This window comes from Struthio camelus, chromosome 24 (genome assembly GCF_040807025.1).
Source record: "Struthio camelus isolate bStrCam1 chromosome 24, bStrCam1.hap1, whole genome shotgun sequence".
NCBI classification, from domain to species: Eukaryota; Metazoa; Chordata; class Aves; order Struthioniformes; family Struthionidae; genus Struthio; species Struthio camelus.
Genome location: NC_090965.1, coordinates 3,354,997 through 3,374,175, shown reverse-complemented (window position 1 = coordinate 3,374,175; position 19,179 = coordinate 3,354,997). Strand labels below are relative to the sequence as shown.

General features: G+C 40.5%; 1 protein-coding gene across 8 annotated transcripts in view; it reads left to right on the top strand.

Moving 5' to 3' along the window:
- PPP1R12B (protein phosphatase 1 regulatory subunit 12B) overlaps positions 1–19,179 on the top strand; it is a 127,908-nt gene that overhangs the window by 18,058 nt on the left and 90,671 nt on the right. For 7 of the 8 annotated variants that reach the window (XM_068918086.1, XM_068918085.1, XM_068918082.1 and 4 more), the window contains exons 2-3: positions 15,625–15,755; positions 17,898–18,016. In XM_068918086.1, coding sequence (XP_068774187.1) covers positions 15,625–15,755; positions 17,898–18,016 — 250 coding nt within the window. The remainder of the gene's footprint in view (positions 1–15,624; positions 15,756–17,897; positions 18,017–19,179) is intronic. The other variant, XM_068918089.1, reaches the window with a different exon arrangement.

The following is a 19,179-nucleotide window of genomic DNA, read 5'->3' as shown; positions in this document are numbered from 1 at the left end:
TGGCCCCTTGTGATTTCATAGACATCTAGCACATCGTTCTGCAGTGTTGTCTGCTCAATCTGAAAAGTCTTAGTCTACTTTGTTATTCCTTGTAGAGAAGCTTTAGCTTTTGGATATTTTAACCATGCTTCTTTATATCCTTTTCATACCTAGCACATCCTTTTCAGCTGAGGAGACTAGAACCACTTATGATGCTGTAAAATATTAGTGCACCATGAACTTCTATAGCAGCCAAATGACTTTTTCTGTTTTGTGTGTTCCATTCGAAATAACTTCTAACATTTGATTTGGTTGTTGAGGTTGGAGCTGACGCTTCCATACAGCCATTTGTTATAATCCTAAGAGCTTTTTCCTGGATGGCGGTAATAAGCTCAGAGCCTTTCATTTTGCATGTGACGTTAGGTGTATTTTTTTTGTCTGTGATTCATTCTACAGTTATCTGCATTGAATTTCATCTGCCATTTTACCACCAGCTGTTCAGTATTGTAAGATTCTTTTGCAGGTTGGTCTTTTTTTTTTTTTTTTTTTTTTTTACTTTTTTTGAATAACATCATCAGCCAAGTTTAACCTTGCTGCTCACCTCCTCTTCAAGATCATTTATTCAATATATTGAGCCACACAGACCCCAGGAGAGATTTCTGCAGGGATCTGTGGCAAGAAAATCTATTGTGTATTTTGCAGAGATCTCCCCACTGTACAAATATATTTAATCGTACGAAGATCTTTCCTCTTATCCATGCAACTTAATGTCTTTAAGAACTTTTCCCAAGGGACCTGGTCAGAAGCCTTGTGAAAATCCCTGTGGATTATTCACCTGATCTTCATGCTTATTAACCCTTTGAAGAACTGCAGTAGGTTTGTGTCATACGACTTCCCTTTTTAAAAACTTTAGTGACTCTTTTCCAAAATATCACAATTATGCATGCATCCACTAATTCTGTATTATACCATCTGCTAATTTAAGTACCAGCAGCTTGATTCTTTATGGTTTTGATAAGATCTGTCCCTTTCTCTGTTTCAGGAGTTTCCTAACTTCCTAGTGAAGCCTCCTTCTCCATATTCTCAGCTGTGCAGTGAGGTGCTTCCTGCTTGTCCATTCATCTGGTCCTGTGTTTAGTGGGGACATGATTTCCAAGAATGACACCCAAAAAGTCCTAGCGCTCAGCTTTTTCCCTAACACCGTGCATCTTGTTTCTAGAGCCTTTCTCTTGACATAGTCATGTTGCAGCGCAGCAGACCCATCTGTAGGACTGTTGCTCCAACCGTCAGCTCACTGTCTTCGTAGTGTGAGCTCTTCCTTCACATGTAGCACAGAGATAGGACTGCTTCATGTTACCCCTTTGCTCCTCTTTCCTCCTCAGCAGAAGTGGGTGACCTGGTCAGAAGTGAGACTCTTTCATGGCCCTGCAAGTTTGGCTTTATCTTCAACAAACTCTTCCCTCTCCTAAATCCCTCTCCTAATCCAGGCGTGGTGCTTTGTCTTTGAGGAACGCCTGCTGCCAGCACTGTGTACACATCCGTGCCGCCTACCTACAAGGCAGACGATTGCCCAGATGACAGAGTGCAATAAACTTAGAAAAAAAATATCCTGTAGCTGGACTTCCACCTGCATTTGTTTTACTTGAAGGATGGGTAATTGCTCTAATTTGCCTGTATGCCCAGTCAGTCTGTCTGGCAGCTTCTTCTGCAAATGGTAGTCATAGAGGTGGAGGGCCTGCTCCCTGCCCTGGCTACTCCTTTTGCCTTGTAGCCTTACTGTTCTGTGCATTCTGTCTATGTATTTTTTCAGTATCTGCTAGCCAGGGTTATGTGACAAAGTCCTGAGAGAGTACTCAATCTGCAGTTCACGCTGGACTGTCAGCATCTAAGCCATGCAGGGTGTTTGCATTGCATTGGAGCAAGTTACCTGATTTTAAATTTCTCTTGTGAAAAGATGAATTTGCGCTGAGTCTGTGGTTGAGTTTCTCTGTGTTTCTTTGATCATAGAGACCACGATTCCTGATGATTAGACTCAAAATTTCATTAATGTTACTGGGGAAAGTTGACACCTTAGTTCTGTCTGTCTTTCAAACTAGCAAGATATCTGGTGTCATGCTCTGAAGAGTTCAGTACATGGCAACATCCTTAGTATATTTACAGTGTTCAGTTACTCTGTGAAAGTGTCTTTGTGCAAGGGACAAGCAAAGGGACAATTATTCCAGCAGTACTTGTCCTTCTTTAATGGCTTTCTTCTACAGATCATTTGCTTTAATGGATCACTTGTTCTCCATATCCTGTTTGCCACCTTCTCATTTTTTCCATGGGTGTCACCAGAACAGAGTCCCTGACCTCTGTTTAGACTGTTGATGGCAGCATGAGGGTAATATGCCTAGCAGTCAGTCCATGAGTGAATGGTTTTGTCAGTGGAGGCTATGCTGAGATTTGCTTTATTTTGTTTTATTCAGGAAGAGGATTTAAAAAAAAAAACTTGCCTATGTATTGAGCAGCCCTAGTAGAGTCAAGGGCCAAGGTCAAGGGAATTCTTGGAAAGCATGATTGACCTTTGAAAACTTCTGTGAATCAGATTCTTAAACCTCTACCAAACGCATGCCTTCTTCCAGTATTTTGAGTTCTTGAAAAGTTTGTTGCAGAACATGTGCAGGCTTTGTCATGAGACCATGAACTCCTGTTTTCTTTCATCTGCCAGTCTAAAAATTTCAGACCTTAATTACTGTGTTTAGATAGCTTTTTTATTCTGTTTATATGTATATATATATATAATATAAAAGCTTAATTTGCTATTGCAGCAGAAATATTGCCAAGGTTTCACGAGCATTTAAAATAAAACGTTTACTTAAGGCTGCAGCATATTAAGCGAAGTAGTAAATCCAGCTGATTCCAGTGGTAACAGAAATGCTTACAAAATCTTAGCTCTGGTCAGAAGTGTAGAAACACTTTAGAAAGATTTTTTTTTTCCCTTTAATTTGACACTGTCTTTGTCTGGTCCATTCTTTGTTACATTTGAAAGAAAATAAAGTTCTGTGTTCTGTAATTGATGTACTGCCTTTTCGTGTGGGACACTTCTGATGCTTCTGTGGCAGTTCAGCCATGGTGGATACCTGTCTCTCTCTCTTATTTAAGTAATAGGCAGGAAGAATGGGAATAACTAAGAAAATGCACTTGCTTACTTAAATGTGAAGGCTCTTAGTCACACAGGGCTAGAAACTGCCTGAGAGCAAGCTGCTACATACCTGTCTAGTGATGATTTTTTGCTGACTTCCTAGGAGCTCACAAGCCTGATTTTTCAGGAAAATATTTAGCTATCTGATTCTTTAACTGCAAAGAAGAAAATTAAGCTTTTTCCATGCATTGCAGAGTTAGCAATGAGAATGGATAGAATTACTGAGTGTGTATTTTCCTTTTATAAATGAGCTTTGTTTTTCCCTTTTTTTTGGGCCACAAAAGTGAGATTCAGATCTTGAAATGAAACCTGGTGTGACCGGCAGACAATGATGTATGTGGAGCACAGAGCGAGATATTCTGCTTCTGAATAAGTTGGCTATGAATAAGCACAAGGAAGCTTCTCTTTTTCTTACTTTTCATTTGCAGTCAAATTAGGGTGTGTTCTACATATGGTGGCTATTTCACTGTTTTCATATTCTTAGCCCTTTCTTAGTGCTAACTGGGCACTTCTTGGAGTTTGCAGGACTTCATAACACTTCCCTTACAAGAGCTTTGGGGTCTATAAAGAAGAGCTAGGTTTCTGTTAAAGTAGGACTGGCTACTGGAGTAATTTTAGTGCTTTCTCTGTTGCAAAACAGTTTTTCCCCAGGTCATATACAGCCTGAGCTGTCTATCCTGACATAAGCAAGATGTCCAAGTACATGGTTATGTGGCAGCCTAAGACTCTCTCAGTCCTGCCCTTCATCCTACTCTTGCCATATGTTCTTTGTACGGGTGTAAGTGCTTATCTGGTCCCGCTAACAGCCAGTTTAGCTCCCTGGATCTGCTTATTGGGGGATCAGACAAGTACCAATGCCTGTCAAGAGGGAGAGGGTCTGCTGGTCAGCTGTGAGACATAGGCCAGGAGAGAGGCAGCCCTGACTTAGGCCGTCATAGCAAGGCTGCAAAGTCATACCATTGGAGAAACTAAAGAAAGCCTGAATTGCCCAACGAGGATTTCAGTGTCTGTCTATAGATGAGACATCTGTAGTTAGGTAATACAAATCTCACCTTTAGCTTGCCAGATTGCTGGAGCCAGTCTAACTTCTGCAGTGCAAGGAGTGGCCCTGTCCTCTTCTGGCCCAGCCACGTCTTCATACCTCATCTCTCAGTTCTAGCAGGTGTGGTGTGAGTCGGATAACTTTGCTTGCTTGTGGACTGAAAAGTGATCTTTTCCCATTACCAACAAAGTTAGTTTTCATTTGGCTCAGAAAACTCATCTGCCTCACCATATTGCTGTGCAACCTCCCGTGGCAGCTCAAGACACCAGGGGTGAATGTTAGCCTGGGCTGGAGGAGGCTGAAGCTGATCATAATTTTCATAATCATTGGACATTTGGAATATGTGCTTATGTAATATGCAGGCGGTTTCTGCCATCAGATATTCTGCTAGCTTTGTAAAAATGCCTTAAGGAACTGCATTAAATAGGTACAGTATTACCACTGATGGAATTCACTTGCAGAGCTGAAGAACAAGAGGGTTGTGAGCAGAATATTTCCTTGCTAAGCAAACCTAATAGAGCCAAGTCTTCCATTTTCTATACAAGAGTGAAATATTTAGAACTTCTCAATGTATGAAGTTCAGAGTTATTTCAGTGCTGAAACTAAAATGTCAGTAATATAAGGGCAAGTTTTTACATAGACTGTCTTGATTCTGTGCCAGAAAGCGCTGGCTGAGTGGGAGAGCAATGACATACTTAGTGGTCAGAATGACTAAACTGGTGAGACTTGAAAAGCTAGTGCTGCTCTACACCATTAGAAAACTGGCAGTCCGTACTTTTTAGTGACAAAAAGACTTTATTTTTAGTGTTGGCAGTTGATCAAGTACTGGACTCTTTTCAAGATGTTTTCGGATGGAATAAAGTATTAGCCTCCAACTGCTGTTGAAATAATGGATATTAAAAATCATAGTGGAATTAGGGGGATGAGGAGGATGAAAAGGAAGGGAATAAAATGATAATCTAGATTGGATTTTAAGGTCGGTCCCACATGGCCTGTAACTGATCTAGAGGTATGTGTTCTGGTCTGTAAGTATAAATGGAAAACCGTTTTACTGATTACAGAGTAAAAGCACTATGGTGAGAGTGGAGAGTCACTGTGTTGGGTCCTATGTGAACGTAACATGAATTGGGTTTAGGTTGCTGGACACATGGAATAAAAGCACAGATAAGATGAAGCTGGAGAGAGTGTCATTGGATTTGATCTCAGCTGCTCTTTGCAGAGTGAAATACTTGGCACCTGTGCTCCTAGCTGATCTTGCTAGATTTGTCAAAATGATATTTGTTTGAAAATGTAAATGAGGGGCAAGACTTGAGAACGGGCAAGAACGAGGCACTCCTGCTTATGCCTGTTTTCCTCACGGCAAGTAAAAGCAGAACAATTTAGCTTTCTTCCCAGTTCAGTAACATTTTAGATGGATTAAATAGGGTAGGAAGCATGTGCATGTCCAACTGACCTTTTCTTTTCTTTACAGCAGTGATTCCTGTTTTCTAAAGAAGGCAGAGCTGAAAGCTTGGGCGTGCTAAGGTCCACCTCTGTGAAAGGAGATAATACAGCAGCCAAGGGCGAACTGAAGCATGGTGCTTCATCATTCACTGGCAATATCATTGCCACATAGCGAAAACACAAGTCCTCTGATAATTATCAAGAATTTTACAGACATTTACCTAAACCATCTATAGTCTAGTGCAGTAGATATTTATATTCACTCCTTTTAAATAGATTGATGTCCTCAGTGCATATGCAAAGGCATTGAGAACTTCAAAACGTGGCTTCTGTTCAAAGCCGTTCTCCACCTGACATGTTGTGCTGCTATTTCATCTTAAAAATGCTACATGCATGAAATAATTACGCCTTTGCACATATCCCTTTTTTACCTTGTGCCCTGCTGGGTTTTTATTGTGCTAATCCTTCTAAGAGAATTGTTGTTAGCTTCTTTTGATGACAGGCATGGATACTGCTGAGTACTTCCAGTTTGTTTGCTTTTTTAAATGGAAAAATCTGACATAATCCATATTACTTTTCCTGCTTATGTGAGGAGTGTGATTCAGCTGCTCTTAAAAAATGAAAGAACATAGCTGATTAACTAGACTAGGAAATGAAAGATGCCCTTTTCCCCTCCTTTCCATGCTGCCCCCCCGCCCTTTTTTATGCAGAAGGTGCCTCTTTTTGATGGTTCTAATACACTTGCTTCTGATTTAGACTTGCACAAGGTTTTTAAATCATAAAAGTTTTAAAACTTTTAAGTTCTAGGTACAGAAGTACCTGTGCAGGATATTCTAGCCGTAAAGACTGCCCGAAGCAAGGGCTGAGAAAAGAGGAAGAAAGGTAGAGAAGCTCCATGTTTTTGCAGGAGCAGCAGTAAGAGCCGTTTATTTTTTCCCAAAATCACTGGCAAATATCATATGTGTTACTGGAGATACAGGATCCCGTGGACATGGGATTTTTGGTAGTGCTGGTTCTGTCAAAAACCCCTGTAAGTATAGAGCTGTGATCATGAGACACAGTGGCAAGGTCATACCTTCCAGTGCTGACAATTGGTAGTGGTGACAGTTGCAAGGCTATTTTGGGAGTGCTTTTCTCTTTGTTTTCTGTGAACTCCTCTCTCTGTGTTCCCAGATTCAACCCTGATGCTGTTCAGCTGTCATCAGGCTTGCCTTCATTTGTGGAGTGTTGGCCTGTTTGCAGTATATGTTGACATTGCATATTTGCTCTTGCTTTGCATTCAGTGGAAGATTGTCTCCCTTTAACTCCAGGCTAACTTTATTCCGTATATTTTATACTTACGACAGGAGAATGTAACATAAGTAAGTCTTGTCATTTAATCCATTGATTGTGACCTGTGTGTTGTGACAGCATGACTTAACTGGTCTGCTAGTTCTCCCAGTCCAGTGTATCAGCAGTTAATATCTGCAAGTATAAATGTCATCCTCTGGTTTGCAGCAACCCTTTAACAATTTTAAAAAACTCCTCAAAGTGTTCTAGGTCCCCTGTAACCATGCAGTCAATTGATGATCTTTCTCCTGGGTACATAGGGCATAAGGTTGTGGTGAAGAAAACCATCTTAAGTCTAAGAATGAGTGAACTAGTAAATCTTGGCTCTTGGATGTTTCTCATGCGACTATTGGAAAGTCACTAAGGACAGGATTCATCTCATCTCATAGTAAGTAGGTTTATGCCGCTCCACAGGGAGCGTATTCTCTCTCTGTATGCAGTGGAGAAGGACAGGAACTGTGAGGGTAATGCATCCCACCAAGCTTAGACGGGCAACACCCTCAGGGTACTGCTGTTTCTGTAAGTCTAATTTATACTTGAAAATGTGGATGTAAGTCTAATTTATACTTGAAAATGTGGATGATATAAATCTTGTGCGAGGCAAGGTATGAGAATGTATAGCTGGGGAAGGACGGACGGACCCTGGCAGTCTGCACTTAACCTATCTCAGCTGCTGTGAGGTCTCAGGAGGAATTCAGGACAGTGTTTGCATGCGCTCAGAGAAGGACATTCTGCTTTAGTTTAGTGCTGTTTATTGCCCGTATTCACTGCAGCTCTTCATTTAGCCCAAAGAAAACCTTGTAATCGGTTCCTGAGCATGATGTGGATCTGTCTAATCTTGTCAAAACAGTTCCACTGCTAACATCAGGAAGAGGTGTGCTTGGTTTGTATGACATCATAAATTACTTTTGTCACCCCATATCGAATGCAGAATCTCTTGTAGTTCATGAGTGGTACAGCCTCTGGGATGCAAAGGAGTCTAGTTCAGGTTTCCAGCATGAGAATGTCGTTCAGGAGAAGAAAGCTGGAAGTTTGGGCAAATGAAACATTTAAACAATGGAAGTGAGTCAGGGCTGGATTAGAAAGGCTGCAGGCACATGATACAAGTCTGTATATACTACTCCTTCCCCACCATTGTGAAATTCCCCTGGAACTTGCAAAGAATAAACAGTTTATGTATGTATGTGTATATCTATAGATGTAAGTGTGTATGTGTATACACACACATGCATACACATCTCCACTGACCAACAGTCTGGTCTGAATTCACTGTTGACCCTACCTTGAGCAGAGTTATTGGACTAGAGATCTCCTGAGGTCCTTTCCATGATATATATGTTGCTAACCTTTATCCGACTGACACAAGGCATCTGGAGAGCTGGGTGCTTTTTAAAGAATTACAGGTAGTCCCTGTTCTGAGGGCCTTATACTCTAAAAGGGTGAGTAACAATATCCAAATCTATACAGACTGCTCCATTGTATAGAAGAATGGAGTGGCCTTCTGGAGGATCTTAAATATGGTAGAGAGTCCTGAAGATTAGTGCAAGGATGCCATACCATTAAAATGCAAGTTAAAAATGTAACTTATGGATCACAGAAATTGGGAGCAGTGATGGAATAGAGGGAGAGAAACCGTAATGGGGGAGGGCTGGAATTACAGAGACCTTTGAAGTCATGGGCACATTTGATTTGGAATTGCAGTAGAGCTTGATAAAAGGGTTAATATTGTTGCTTCATGAGCAATCTGATTGTACAGCAGCATTTTGCCCAGACCAGGAAGTACTATACTGTTGAGAGGCTGATGAGAATATTGCAGTCATTAAGAAGAGATCAAGAAGTCTGACTTCTCTAATACGCAGTAAGAGAGGTGGCATGCGTCTGACTAGCTAGCTTACATACTGTGTTTGCATGTGACGAGTGGAGCTGCCGAATAAGATTTCTAGGGGGGAACCTTGCTGGTTGCTACTTGGGAATCTGACACATTAGGATTATTGCATTTTCACTCTTCTGAATGGCAGAAGTTACCAAGATAGGTTTCTGTCACAAGACTGATGTATTCATAGTAGAAAAATATGCAACACAAATGCCAAAGCCGGTAGCCCTTTCCTCTTTTCCCATCCTGCATCTTTCCTCCTCCTCAAAAAATACATAGGTTCTCTCTCTTAAATCGTGATCCTCGAAGGAGGGAACACCAGGAAATTAAATATAGCCAGAATTAAAACCACAGGAGATACTGTAGGATTCCTGGCTGACTTTGATTCCAAGCTCCTGTGTGCACATTGCTGCTATTTTATTACATGATCATATGACAATGGATGATGTGCCATGCTGTTTGTAAACTAAATATTTACTCAATGGGACTGCGTTTAGAAATGCAATATGCTCTCTGCCAAGTTCACCCTTGATGGAACTTGCTTGGTCCACCAGTGTACACAGTGCTACCAATTTGCACAGGTAAATAGACAATAAAAATGGACCTGCTAATCAGGAGTTGTTACTGAAGCACTGATGAGAACTGTTCTACCTGAAAACAGTTGCTTTGAATTTGTCTGTGTATTAAGTTGTCGTGAAACTGTGCAAGTTGTAGAGAAAGCAGTTGGATTAATGCAGATCCCTGTGACAGTACTGCTGATGTCAATAACCGTGACAATTACTGCCATTGCTTCTGCGTTCTTCTGGGGTTTTAGCCATCTCCATTTTTCCATGTAGAGGTGAAAGGGTAATTTTCTTCTTACTCAGCTGATCTCAAGCAATTTCCTGGGAATTTGTGAGGAGGTTTAGTTGCTCTCCTTCCTGCTATCCTGTATGTATTTGTTATATGGTGGGACCATCTTGGAACACCAGTCTTGGGCCAGGGGTCTACTAAATTTGATGCAGCCTCTGCTTGAGAGACCTCATGCTAAATCAACTAATGCTTTGGTGCCTAATTCCCATCAGAAGCAAAGGTATCTGGGGAGAGTTCAGTGCCTAAGTACTTCTGGTCTGGGACCTAGTCTGAATTACCTTATTTCTAGCTGCCCTTTTCTGACGTTGCTGATGGCCCTGAGTAATAACGTCATAAGTATTTTATTGTTTCCATGTTGTTACTTATGGGAGTGTGATTGTTGGTCGAGTCCTCTGAATGTTTTAGTCTTGTCTGGTTCCTTTTACTCCCTGATCTTGCTAGCCCTGTCCTATGGGGGATGCCCAGGAGATATGCGAAGTTAATACCTCGGCAGGCAATTTTAAGCTTTTGCATTGCCGATCCTCATCAGAAGCCAGAAAACACTTGTGTGTTATGCATGCTCTGAGGAAGGAGCAAACTTCAACAATACCATTATAGTAATGAGCTTTCGTTCAAGATAAAGATCGGATTTTTTTCTGGTAGTTGAACAAGCCTTGCCAGATGAGCAGAGTTTTGCAGAGTTGTTCTGTGACGTGTTTCCTGGTGTCCCCTTTTCATAATTGTGAGGCTGTAAAGAAGAGTGCTTTGGCAGTAGCTATTAGTTTAAAAAAAAACGCAGTGAGTGTCCCTGGCTGTTAAGGTCTACACCTGTTATCTAAGAGGGGGAAGCTAATATGCAGCATCTGCAAAGTTTAGAAACTGAGCACTTCCTCCCTATGGAAAAACTGCTACAAGCTGGTCTGCTGCCAGGAGCAGAACACCGTGAGCTGGGGATGGAGACTTGCCCAGCAATGCCAGGGATTTAAATTGCATGAGCCAACTTTCTTTGAGTGGTTAGTGGGTAATTCTGGGCACTGGCTGCAGTTTGCATCAAAGGCTGCTCAAGCTGTAATACGTTAATGCTATTCCAGAGGCATTTGGAGCTAACCAACTGCCAAGAAAAATACAAGGATTGCAGGAGGTTAGCCCGCTGAAGATCTCAGATTAGGGGGGAAAGGTATCCACTGTGTCCTCCCTCCCTATCTCATCTCCCTAGTATCTCCTTATATCTCATACAGGTTAAGGACAAAAGGTAAAGAAGGAATGAAAAATTATAATTAAAAAAGACCAAAATGCTGTGCTCTGTAGTTACCTTACATTTTAGCCTCTTTTAGTATACTAACAGCAACTGATGTAGGCATTGTGTTTGTAAACTAAATATTTACTCAATGGGACTGCATTTAGAAATGCAATATGCTCTCTGCCAAGTTCACCCTTGATGGAACTTGCTTGGTCCACCAGTGTGGACCACAGCACAGTGTGGAAATCACAGCAGCCAAGGGTCAGCAGCACCTAAAACTGAAAGAAATAAGCCTATCTGAATATGTATTTTTCTTCCTGCAAAGCTTAATTTAATGTGCAAAATGGGAGGTTTAATTCTCCGTTAAATAACTACCCACCAAAAATACAATGTTAATTCTCAAAGAACTTTTTTGGCTTTCTTTCCTATGTTTTGGGGTGGGGGATTAAAAAAAAAAATCTGCTTTGTATTAATATTGCTGTCTGTTCTTGCAATGTTCCCAAGAAACACTATATCAAATCAAAGAGGATAACTTTGCATACCAGTAGATCCTCTCAGGTTACTAAACTGATCCAATCTCCAAAATTTAAGATTGTAGGATTAATAGTATTTGAAGGAGGACACATCTGCCCCTTTACTTCCTCTTCTTCCTGTTCTCCTTCCTCCCTTAACCCCAGGAAATCTAATTTGCTTATCCAGGAGATGAACTTTACTCTCTGATTCTTTGGGAATGCATTCTTCTTATGTGGTGTTTCGTGGTGCTTAATTTTGGCAGATATGCTCAATAAAACATGCAGCACATGTTTTCTGGAGGAGTGCCAGGGTCTAAGCGTTCGAGGCTCTTAAAATTTTAGGTGGACAAGTGTGTGCCCCTGCAAACTTTTAAACAGCGAAGACTTCTGTATTGTAATTTATAGCTTGGTAAAATGATCTCATGTATGAAACTATTAATACCAATAACGTGTGTACAAATACGGATTCTGAGTCAACATAAAAAATGTAACTCAGTTGTTAGTTAAAGTATGCATAGAGAGAGATTGCAACCCCTGTAAAGGGTTGATTAATCTCTCCTAACTGTTAAACATATTTTTAAACATTCTTAAGGTTTGGAAGATCTTTAGGACTTGCTGTGTTTGCTAGTTATCCCAACTGTTGTCTTCCTAATCCTTGCTCCAAGATGTGTTAAATGTGTTACAGCGTATTAAAATAAAAGCAGCATTCTTTTAGGGTGTCTGACTGAAAAAAACATGCAAATAATCTTGATATACGTTTTGATATCTGTGGCTGGCTAGAAATTATACCTGTTCATGTTAACTCAGCCTCAGTTACTTAAAAATTGGTTCACGTTACTCAACCCTGTGCTCGTTTCTATTCTTGTAAGTCACTAACTAATACTCAAATAAATATTTGCTAAGCAGTGTCGCGTTGCTTGTTCACAAGGTGAACAGCAGCCTTTTGTGATGCAGGAGGATGCAGTGAGGGTTATTTTTTCTTAGATATTAAAGACTACATTGCTGCTCTATTAAGGCCTTAATACACCTTTACACGCAACCTTTTCTTCCTGGCAGGCTCAAAGAGCACGCATGAAAATACTAACGTTATGGTTCCTTCGGGGAAGCGGGTGAATTTATGCCTGCTGTTGTCAGCACCCATGTAGCTTTGTCACTCTGTCATCGTTTTATCTCTTTGGTAGCTAGGCGAATCGAATTACTGCCGATTTCTTTGCGGGAACAGGTGGGGATTTATCCCGTTATCCCTTCTGTTTCTCGCGTGCATTCCCTAGGAACCACGCTACACAAGGACCCACAGAAGAACAAGGCCAATTGCAAGCAACAATTTGAAAGAATGTGTGGGGGTTTCTTTTCTTGCATATAAACAGATATTTTTTGGAGCCCGGTAGATTCAGTGGTTTGAGGAAAAATTGTTCTCTTCGCCTGGCCTGTCCCCAGTCTGTGCAGATGTAGTGGGTGGTAGCTATTTGTGTGGTTTGAATGATAAACGATGTAAATAAAATTATCTATCAAATACATACAGAGTTCACAGTATGAAAACATTCTTGAGCCTAAATTTAGATTTGCACTTAAGCTGCAGGTAATGCTCAAATAAATACAGCATTTAGCAGTAAGTATGCACAGGTGCGAAATTTCTGCCTTTCTGTTTTGTCAGAGCCGCATTGATAAAATTCTTCTCCGAGGCTCTAATTTTTTAGTCAGCCAGAAGTGATGGTCCTCAAAAGAAACCATTGCATGGACAAACTCATCTTGGTTATTCATAGAGCAATACATTTCTAGATGAAATTGGTTTCATTTAAAAAAGCGATATGTAATGGTTGTGTTCCCAGCTCAAAAATGTAAATAATTCATCAGTAAAGTAGTAAGTGTAACATATTTGAGATTTGTTGGGGAAAACTTGAACTATGGCATGCTAAATATGGCTTGCAAGTGATTAGTTTTAAGATATGCTGTAGAAGACGTGCACTCCAGATTTCCTTAATCCTGCAAATTATGCAAGTCATTAAAAAATTATGCTTGTATAATTTACAGCATTAAGGAAATCTGGAGTGCACGTCTTCTACAGCATGTCTTAAAATTAATCACTTGCATACAGGGCATGCCTTAGTTCCCATGTGCCTGTCAGGTACAGAAGAAATACTTAGCTTGGATATCCTGCTCTGAGCTCAATGTGATACTCTTCAGGCCCCAATACTTAATTAAAAGTGGAGGAGGGGGGATTGCTTTGGATTGGGTTTTTTTTCTCCAGTTTCAGTGTCTGAAATAATCTAAGGGAAGCCCCCCAGACTTAGGTTTACAGAATGAAACTGAGGTTTTGTATCTAAAGGTATGAGAGGCTTGGAGGACTGAGCAGAGTGGATGGAGCCAACCCAGGTGCGGTCTCATCCATTCTGTTTTTAGAGTAGTCCCAGGAGTAACCTACTTCTAGAATTATGCCTGCACTTTTTTTCTGGCAAAGAGTGAGTTAAAGCCAGCCTAAAACAGGACCAGGAAGCATTCACACTTCAGCGCCAACACGATCTGGATCTGGATGCTTGAGACTGCCCCGGAGGTCTCTCTTACTAGCATGGTAGATGTACCTAGCATTTTCTGGGTTTTGCCAAGTAGCTGTACTGCAACTGAAGTTTCCAGAGCATGCTCCCTTTGAAGGACAAAATTTAAAAGTTAACCTTTGGGATAGCTACTTGTGAACCAAACAAATGTACAAATAACTTGTTTGCACTGTAAAAGTCTGCAAATACAAATACGAAGAGTATGATGGCCTGGTTTGGGGCATGTCTCTCTTTTTGGAAATAAGCAATGCAGTGTAGATGGACATGTTATAAAATACAGGATTCTCTCTCTCTCTCTTTTTTTTTTTTTTTGGTTAAATACAAAGACAATTTCCTCATTTTCATTACTTGTCTTTAACATCATAGGAATGGATAGTCAGCGGATATGGATAGTCAGCGTTGGAATGGATAGTCAGCGTTGCTCATTTTAGACAAATGATCATCTGAAGTCACCTGACTTCCATAGCTGATAGATATACCCATATCAAGCTATGCAAAAGGATCAAGTGCTGTATTTTGGAGCAATTTTGACCGAGCTGATTCCATCTCTAATAACGAGGAACTACTTTTCTGCCTGTAGATGGACATAAAGTAAAAGCCCGTCCTTTTGCCTCCTAGTCATGCTTGGCGCTTACAAGCTGAGGCAACTGGATTTGGACATATGTATTAAATTGGCAGCTCATCCTTAAATAGCAGCCTCCAGTGAACCGTAAGTGAAACACAATGTGCTGTAGCCAGGAATTCGAGGAAGGAGGAATTCCACCTAATAGAAGCGCTGAGACTTGAAAATTTAGCTAGGTTTTCTTCCGGCAACCCCAAAGCTAGCGAGGATTCTGTAAATGCTGTCTCTGGAATTAGTACAGCGACTAGAAGAAGAGGATGCTGTTCTCTTCAGTAGCTCATTGCTTCTGTGATGGTAACAGGAAAAGTTGTACTTTATTATAGTCTGGAAAATGAATAGAATCTCCTGAATAAAGAAGTTAAATTTAAAGTGCCATTTTGTGTTCTCCTCTTTTATGCAGTTACTTTTCTGTAAAAGTCTACTTTTGTTATGGAGGCATCTGTAAAGGACATCATCCAGTACAGAGATGTTCTGATTTACTCAGATCATACTTTCCCTGCCCAGCTCTAACCCTAGCTATATGTCATTTTAATGACCGTTCTGACATTATTTCACTGACATTTTCTGGGAACAACATAATCTAAATAAATGCACAACTTGCCTTGCTTAAAGGAATTTGATGCCATAGCTAAGACTAACACAGATGTATCATTTTACATCATTTAGCGGGGTGTTTGCCCCGCTCCGGGCAAATAACAGTGTGGGAGAGAAAAAGCAAAAGAGATCAATTGGTGTGAGGCAAAGCAAATGTAGAGGTTGTCCACCTGGGGACTCTCAGTTGCAATTAATTTTTGAAAGCTCTGAAATAAATTTGTATTAATTCACAACTTCACGATATCTTAAGTTTCAAAGTGTGTCAGTTCATAGTGTCGGAAATTCAGCCCAGGAACTGTTTGCTGCCAGTAAACTGCAAATGAAGGTTGTTCACTTGATTTGACGCCATCACTTTCCCCCCGCCCCTTCTCTCTTTTCTTCATTCCTTCCCTTCCCTTCGTGTCCCCCCCTTCCCTTCTCCCTCAGGCCTGTATAGATGAGAACCTGGACATGGTGAAGTTCCTTGTAGAAAACGGAGCCAACGTGAACCAGCAAGATAATGAGGGCTGGACCCCTCTTCATGCAGTGGCATCATGTGGCTATCTGAACATAGCAGAGTGAGTGAGTTTCAGGCTGTTGTGGGTATTTATAACACATTCTGCATCCTCCTCCTTGGAGGAGGTACATAGCTGTTTGTTGCTCCGTGAGTCATAGAACATCTTTGAAGCAAAGCTGGAAATGGAGAAGATGCTTTTCTCCTGTTACCGAGCCCTTAATTTGTTAAGGTTAAGATGGAACCTGGAACTGGTTGCCTTTTGTTGATCCCATTAAAATAGCGTATAGATATATCAGATGCTTTAGCTAAAGACATGCTGAGCAAAAGGGAAACGCGATGGCTGACAGGCAGGCACATAAGCTTAGAGAGAAGTGTAATGAAGTGCAATGCCACGGCTGCAGAGTTACTTTGCAGTGCACTTACCTCAGCAGGGATCCCAAGTGCAATTTTAAATGTTACGTAAGAGGGGTTTGGGATTTTACTTCTCTAACGGAAAGTAATTCTGTACTTGTATGATACAGAAATGCATATTAGTGTAATTACATTTATTCAGCTATTCAGATGTAAACTGCCAATTTTAGATGCATTGCACTATATAAGATAATTCAGAGATGGACTGCACCGGTATTTACCCTAGTTCTGAGGATTTACAAAGTGACTAACTTTTGTTAATGTAGATAGACCTATGGGAGCAGCACTCAAGTTCTCTTTGGTGTCTTTAGAGAGAAAAGTGCAATGTTCTGGGCTTCAGAGTCACCAATATGCTAACAACATCGTTTCTTTTTCTTCAAATTCAGATCCTATGTTTCCACTACTGGCATACTGTCTGACAAAGATGGAGGAGTAGATAAAAGTAACTACCTGTTAATTAACCCACTTAAAATGAAGCCTTATGTTGTTGTATTTTTTATGTTTTATTTACAACACAAGTTACGAGGCTCTGTATGGATGTAGGGAGGTGAAATTCTGTGGCCTGCCATAGAGAGATTATATAATCTAGTAAGTACCAGCACTCAAAAAAAAAAAATATATATATATGTATAGATGAGATGGTAAATATAACTCACTTTTATCCAGTTGATATTTAAAATGGAACAGTAATCTATTAGAAGTGACTCTCAACTAAAATTTGACCCTTCTTGGCAGACTTACTGATTTCAAGAATTGAAATAACATTCTGCAACTGATCTGAGCATTCATTATGCTCACACAGGACTAATATTCTGCTTGTTCTGGAGAAGATACTGATACCAGACTTGTTCCTGTGCACCAGCAAGTTGCTCTGAGATTTTGAGAGTTGCTCACATCTATGACCTGAGTGGTGGAATAATTGGAACCAAAGAATTGGCACACCTAAGTGGTAGTTTTCTGATTGAAATCTTTTTGTGAAAGAAAGGCTGCATCGTAGGCTAGAAAAATATAGGAAAACAATAATGTTTCTCAAGATTATCCTCCACAACATATTCTAATCAAAGAAAGATCTTCTGCAGCCCAGTTATTTCTGTGTTGTACTCCTCCTGGGGTCAACTCTTAGTCTTGACTTTGGGTGATCCTGTATCAGTTTATTTTTTCCCCAAATACTTGTTCTTCTAATAAAATATATTACTCTCCTTTACAAAACCTACTGTGCTTATATATTTAGGCCACCACAGCTACCAAAAAGTTACCACAGTTTGAATACTAACAAGTATTTCTGAAAGGCATTGACAATAAATTCAAAATCAGCTATCTTTTCCTACCTTACCCTCCTAGATTTATGTGTTTAAATAGGTATTTCCTGGACATCCCTGGGTTGAACTTGTGACAAGATTAACAGGCTGAGCAAGATATTATTTGCTCTTGAGTGAACTTTTGATCTAGTTGTAAAGAGATAAGTGGAAAAATAAAAAAAGACTTTTCTGCTCCAGTTTCCTTTTAAAAAACAAGAATAACGTATCATCTTAGTACAGGAACTAGGAGATTTAACTGGCTATAGAGAAACAGAAGCTATTAGCATGAGCCACTGGCCAGAGAAGGGAGGACCTTGCAGTTATCAAATTTCTAGTCTAAAGACATTCATTGTTAAGTGTATGGAACACTTGTGTGGTAATTGAACTTGAATAGGAAGAATAAGTATCTTGTTCTGCCACTTGATTTACTGTGCAAATTGCACTGAAGCCTGTTCACAGAGTCTAACACATAGGTATGGGTCTCATTCACACAGGTACTTAATTAGTCATGGAGCCAACGTGGCCGCTGTGAACAGTGAAGGTGAAGTCCCATCTGACATCGCAGAGGAAGCAGCCATGAAGGACCTGCTTCTGGAACAAGTAAAGAAACAAGGTAAATCAGTAGTGGGGTTGACAATGCACGAGTTAGGCATGTAAGAGTTTCTATAAGGAAATTCTGTGGGCTAACTGTTTGTCTATAGGTGCAGAGATCTCAAATCTGACCCAAGAGGTAGCAGAAGGGTTTCGTTTAGGTAGCAGAACATTAGAGGAAATGTGGAAGGCTTGTGGTGCAAGATAGCAAAAACTCAGTGTGCATTCTCTGTCCTTCTTAGTAGGACTCTTAAAAGCAAGGCAGCACAATACTGAAGTTGATTCATTTGATCCATTTACTTTCAAAGTGAGGTTTAATTCTGACTTCTGGCATCAATAAATGTTCTTGCTTCACTAAGAATTGATAAAATAGTACTGAGGTGAGATCCATATTCCTGTCAAGGGTGGGGACCAGGAAATGAATGTATCTGGTCTGGAATGACCTGTTTTGTCCTGATCCTTCCCTCAATTTCTTCTGTACCCTGTCTCCTCTCCTGCTTCTCCTTTTCTCATCAAGTGTGTCTTTCTGAGGTGCTTTTCTTTCTGTTGTCGCTGCAAAAACATCACTGCTGCAAGTAACTTGAACAGTGTATCTCGTGTCATAATTTAGAAATGCTTCACCGATGTAAAATTTTCTTTATATTCATGAAATTCATCTGCAGGGAATTAGGTGTGTATACGTTTGCATAGGAAGAAAGCCTATCCAGGAAGTTCATCAAGAATGTTTTTGAAGGATGCATTTACCTCAACTTATTGGGAAGTAATGACGTGGTACAAACAAATTGGGCCGATGTGGACCAAATTATCCAAATCATAGTCACATTGCAGAGTTGTGGACTACATGTTCAGCCTTGAGAAGGCTGACAGGGAGGATCCAATTACTGTCCTCCACTACCCTGAAGGGGATTATAAAGATGATCAAGCCAGACTCTTTTCAGAGTGACAAAATGAGAGGCAGAAACCACAAATTTGAACAGGGGAAGTTCTGACTGGAAATAAAGGGAAAAAAACTATTTCCCAGGAAAGTGGTGCAGTCTTGGACCCTGGGACCCAGAGAATTTGTGTAATCCCCATCACTGGAGGTATTCAAAAATCGACTGCATACAGCTCTGAGCAGCTTGATCTGGTTTTGAAGTTACCCCTGTTTTGACTAGGGAGTTGGGCTAGAGACCCACAAAGGTCTCT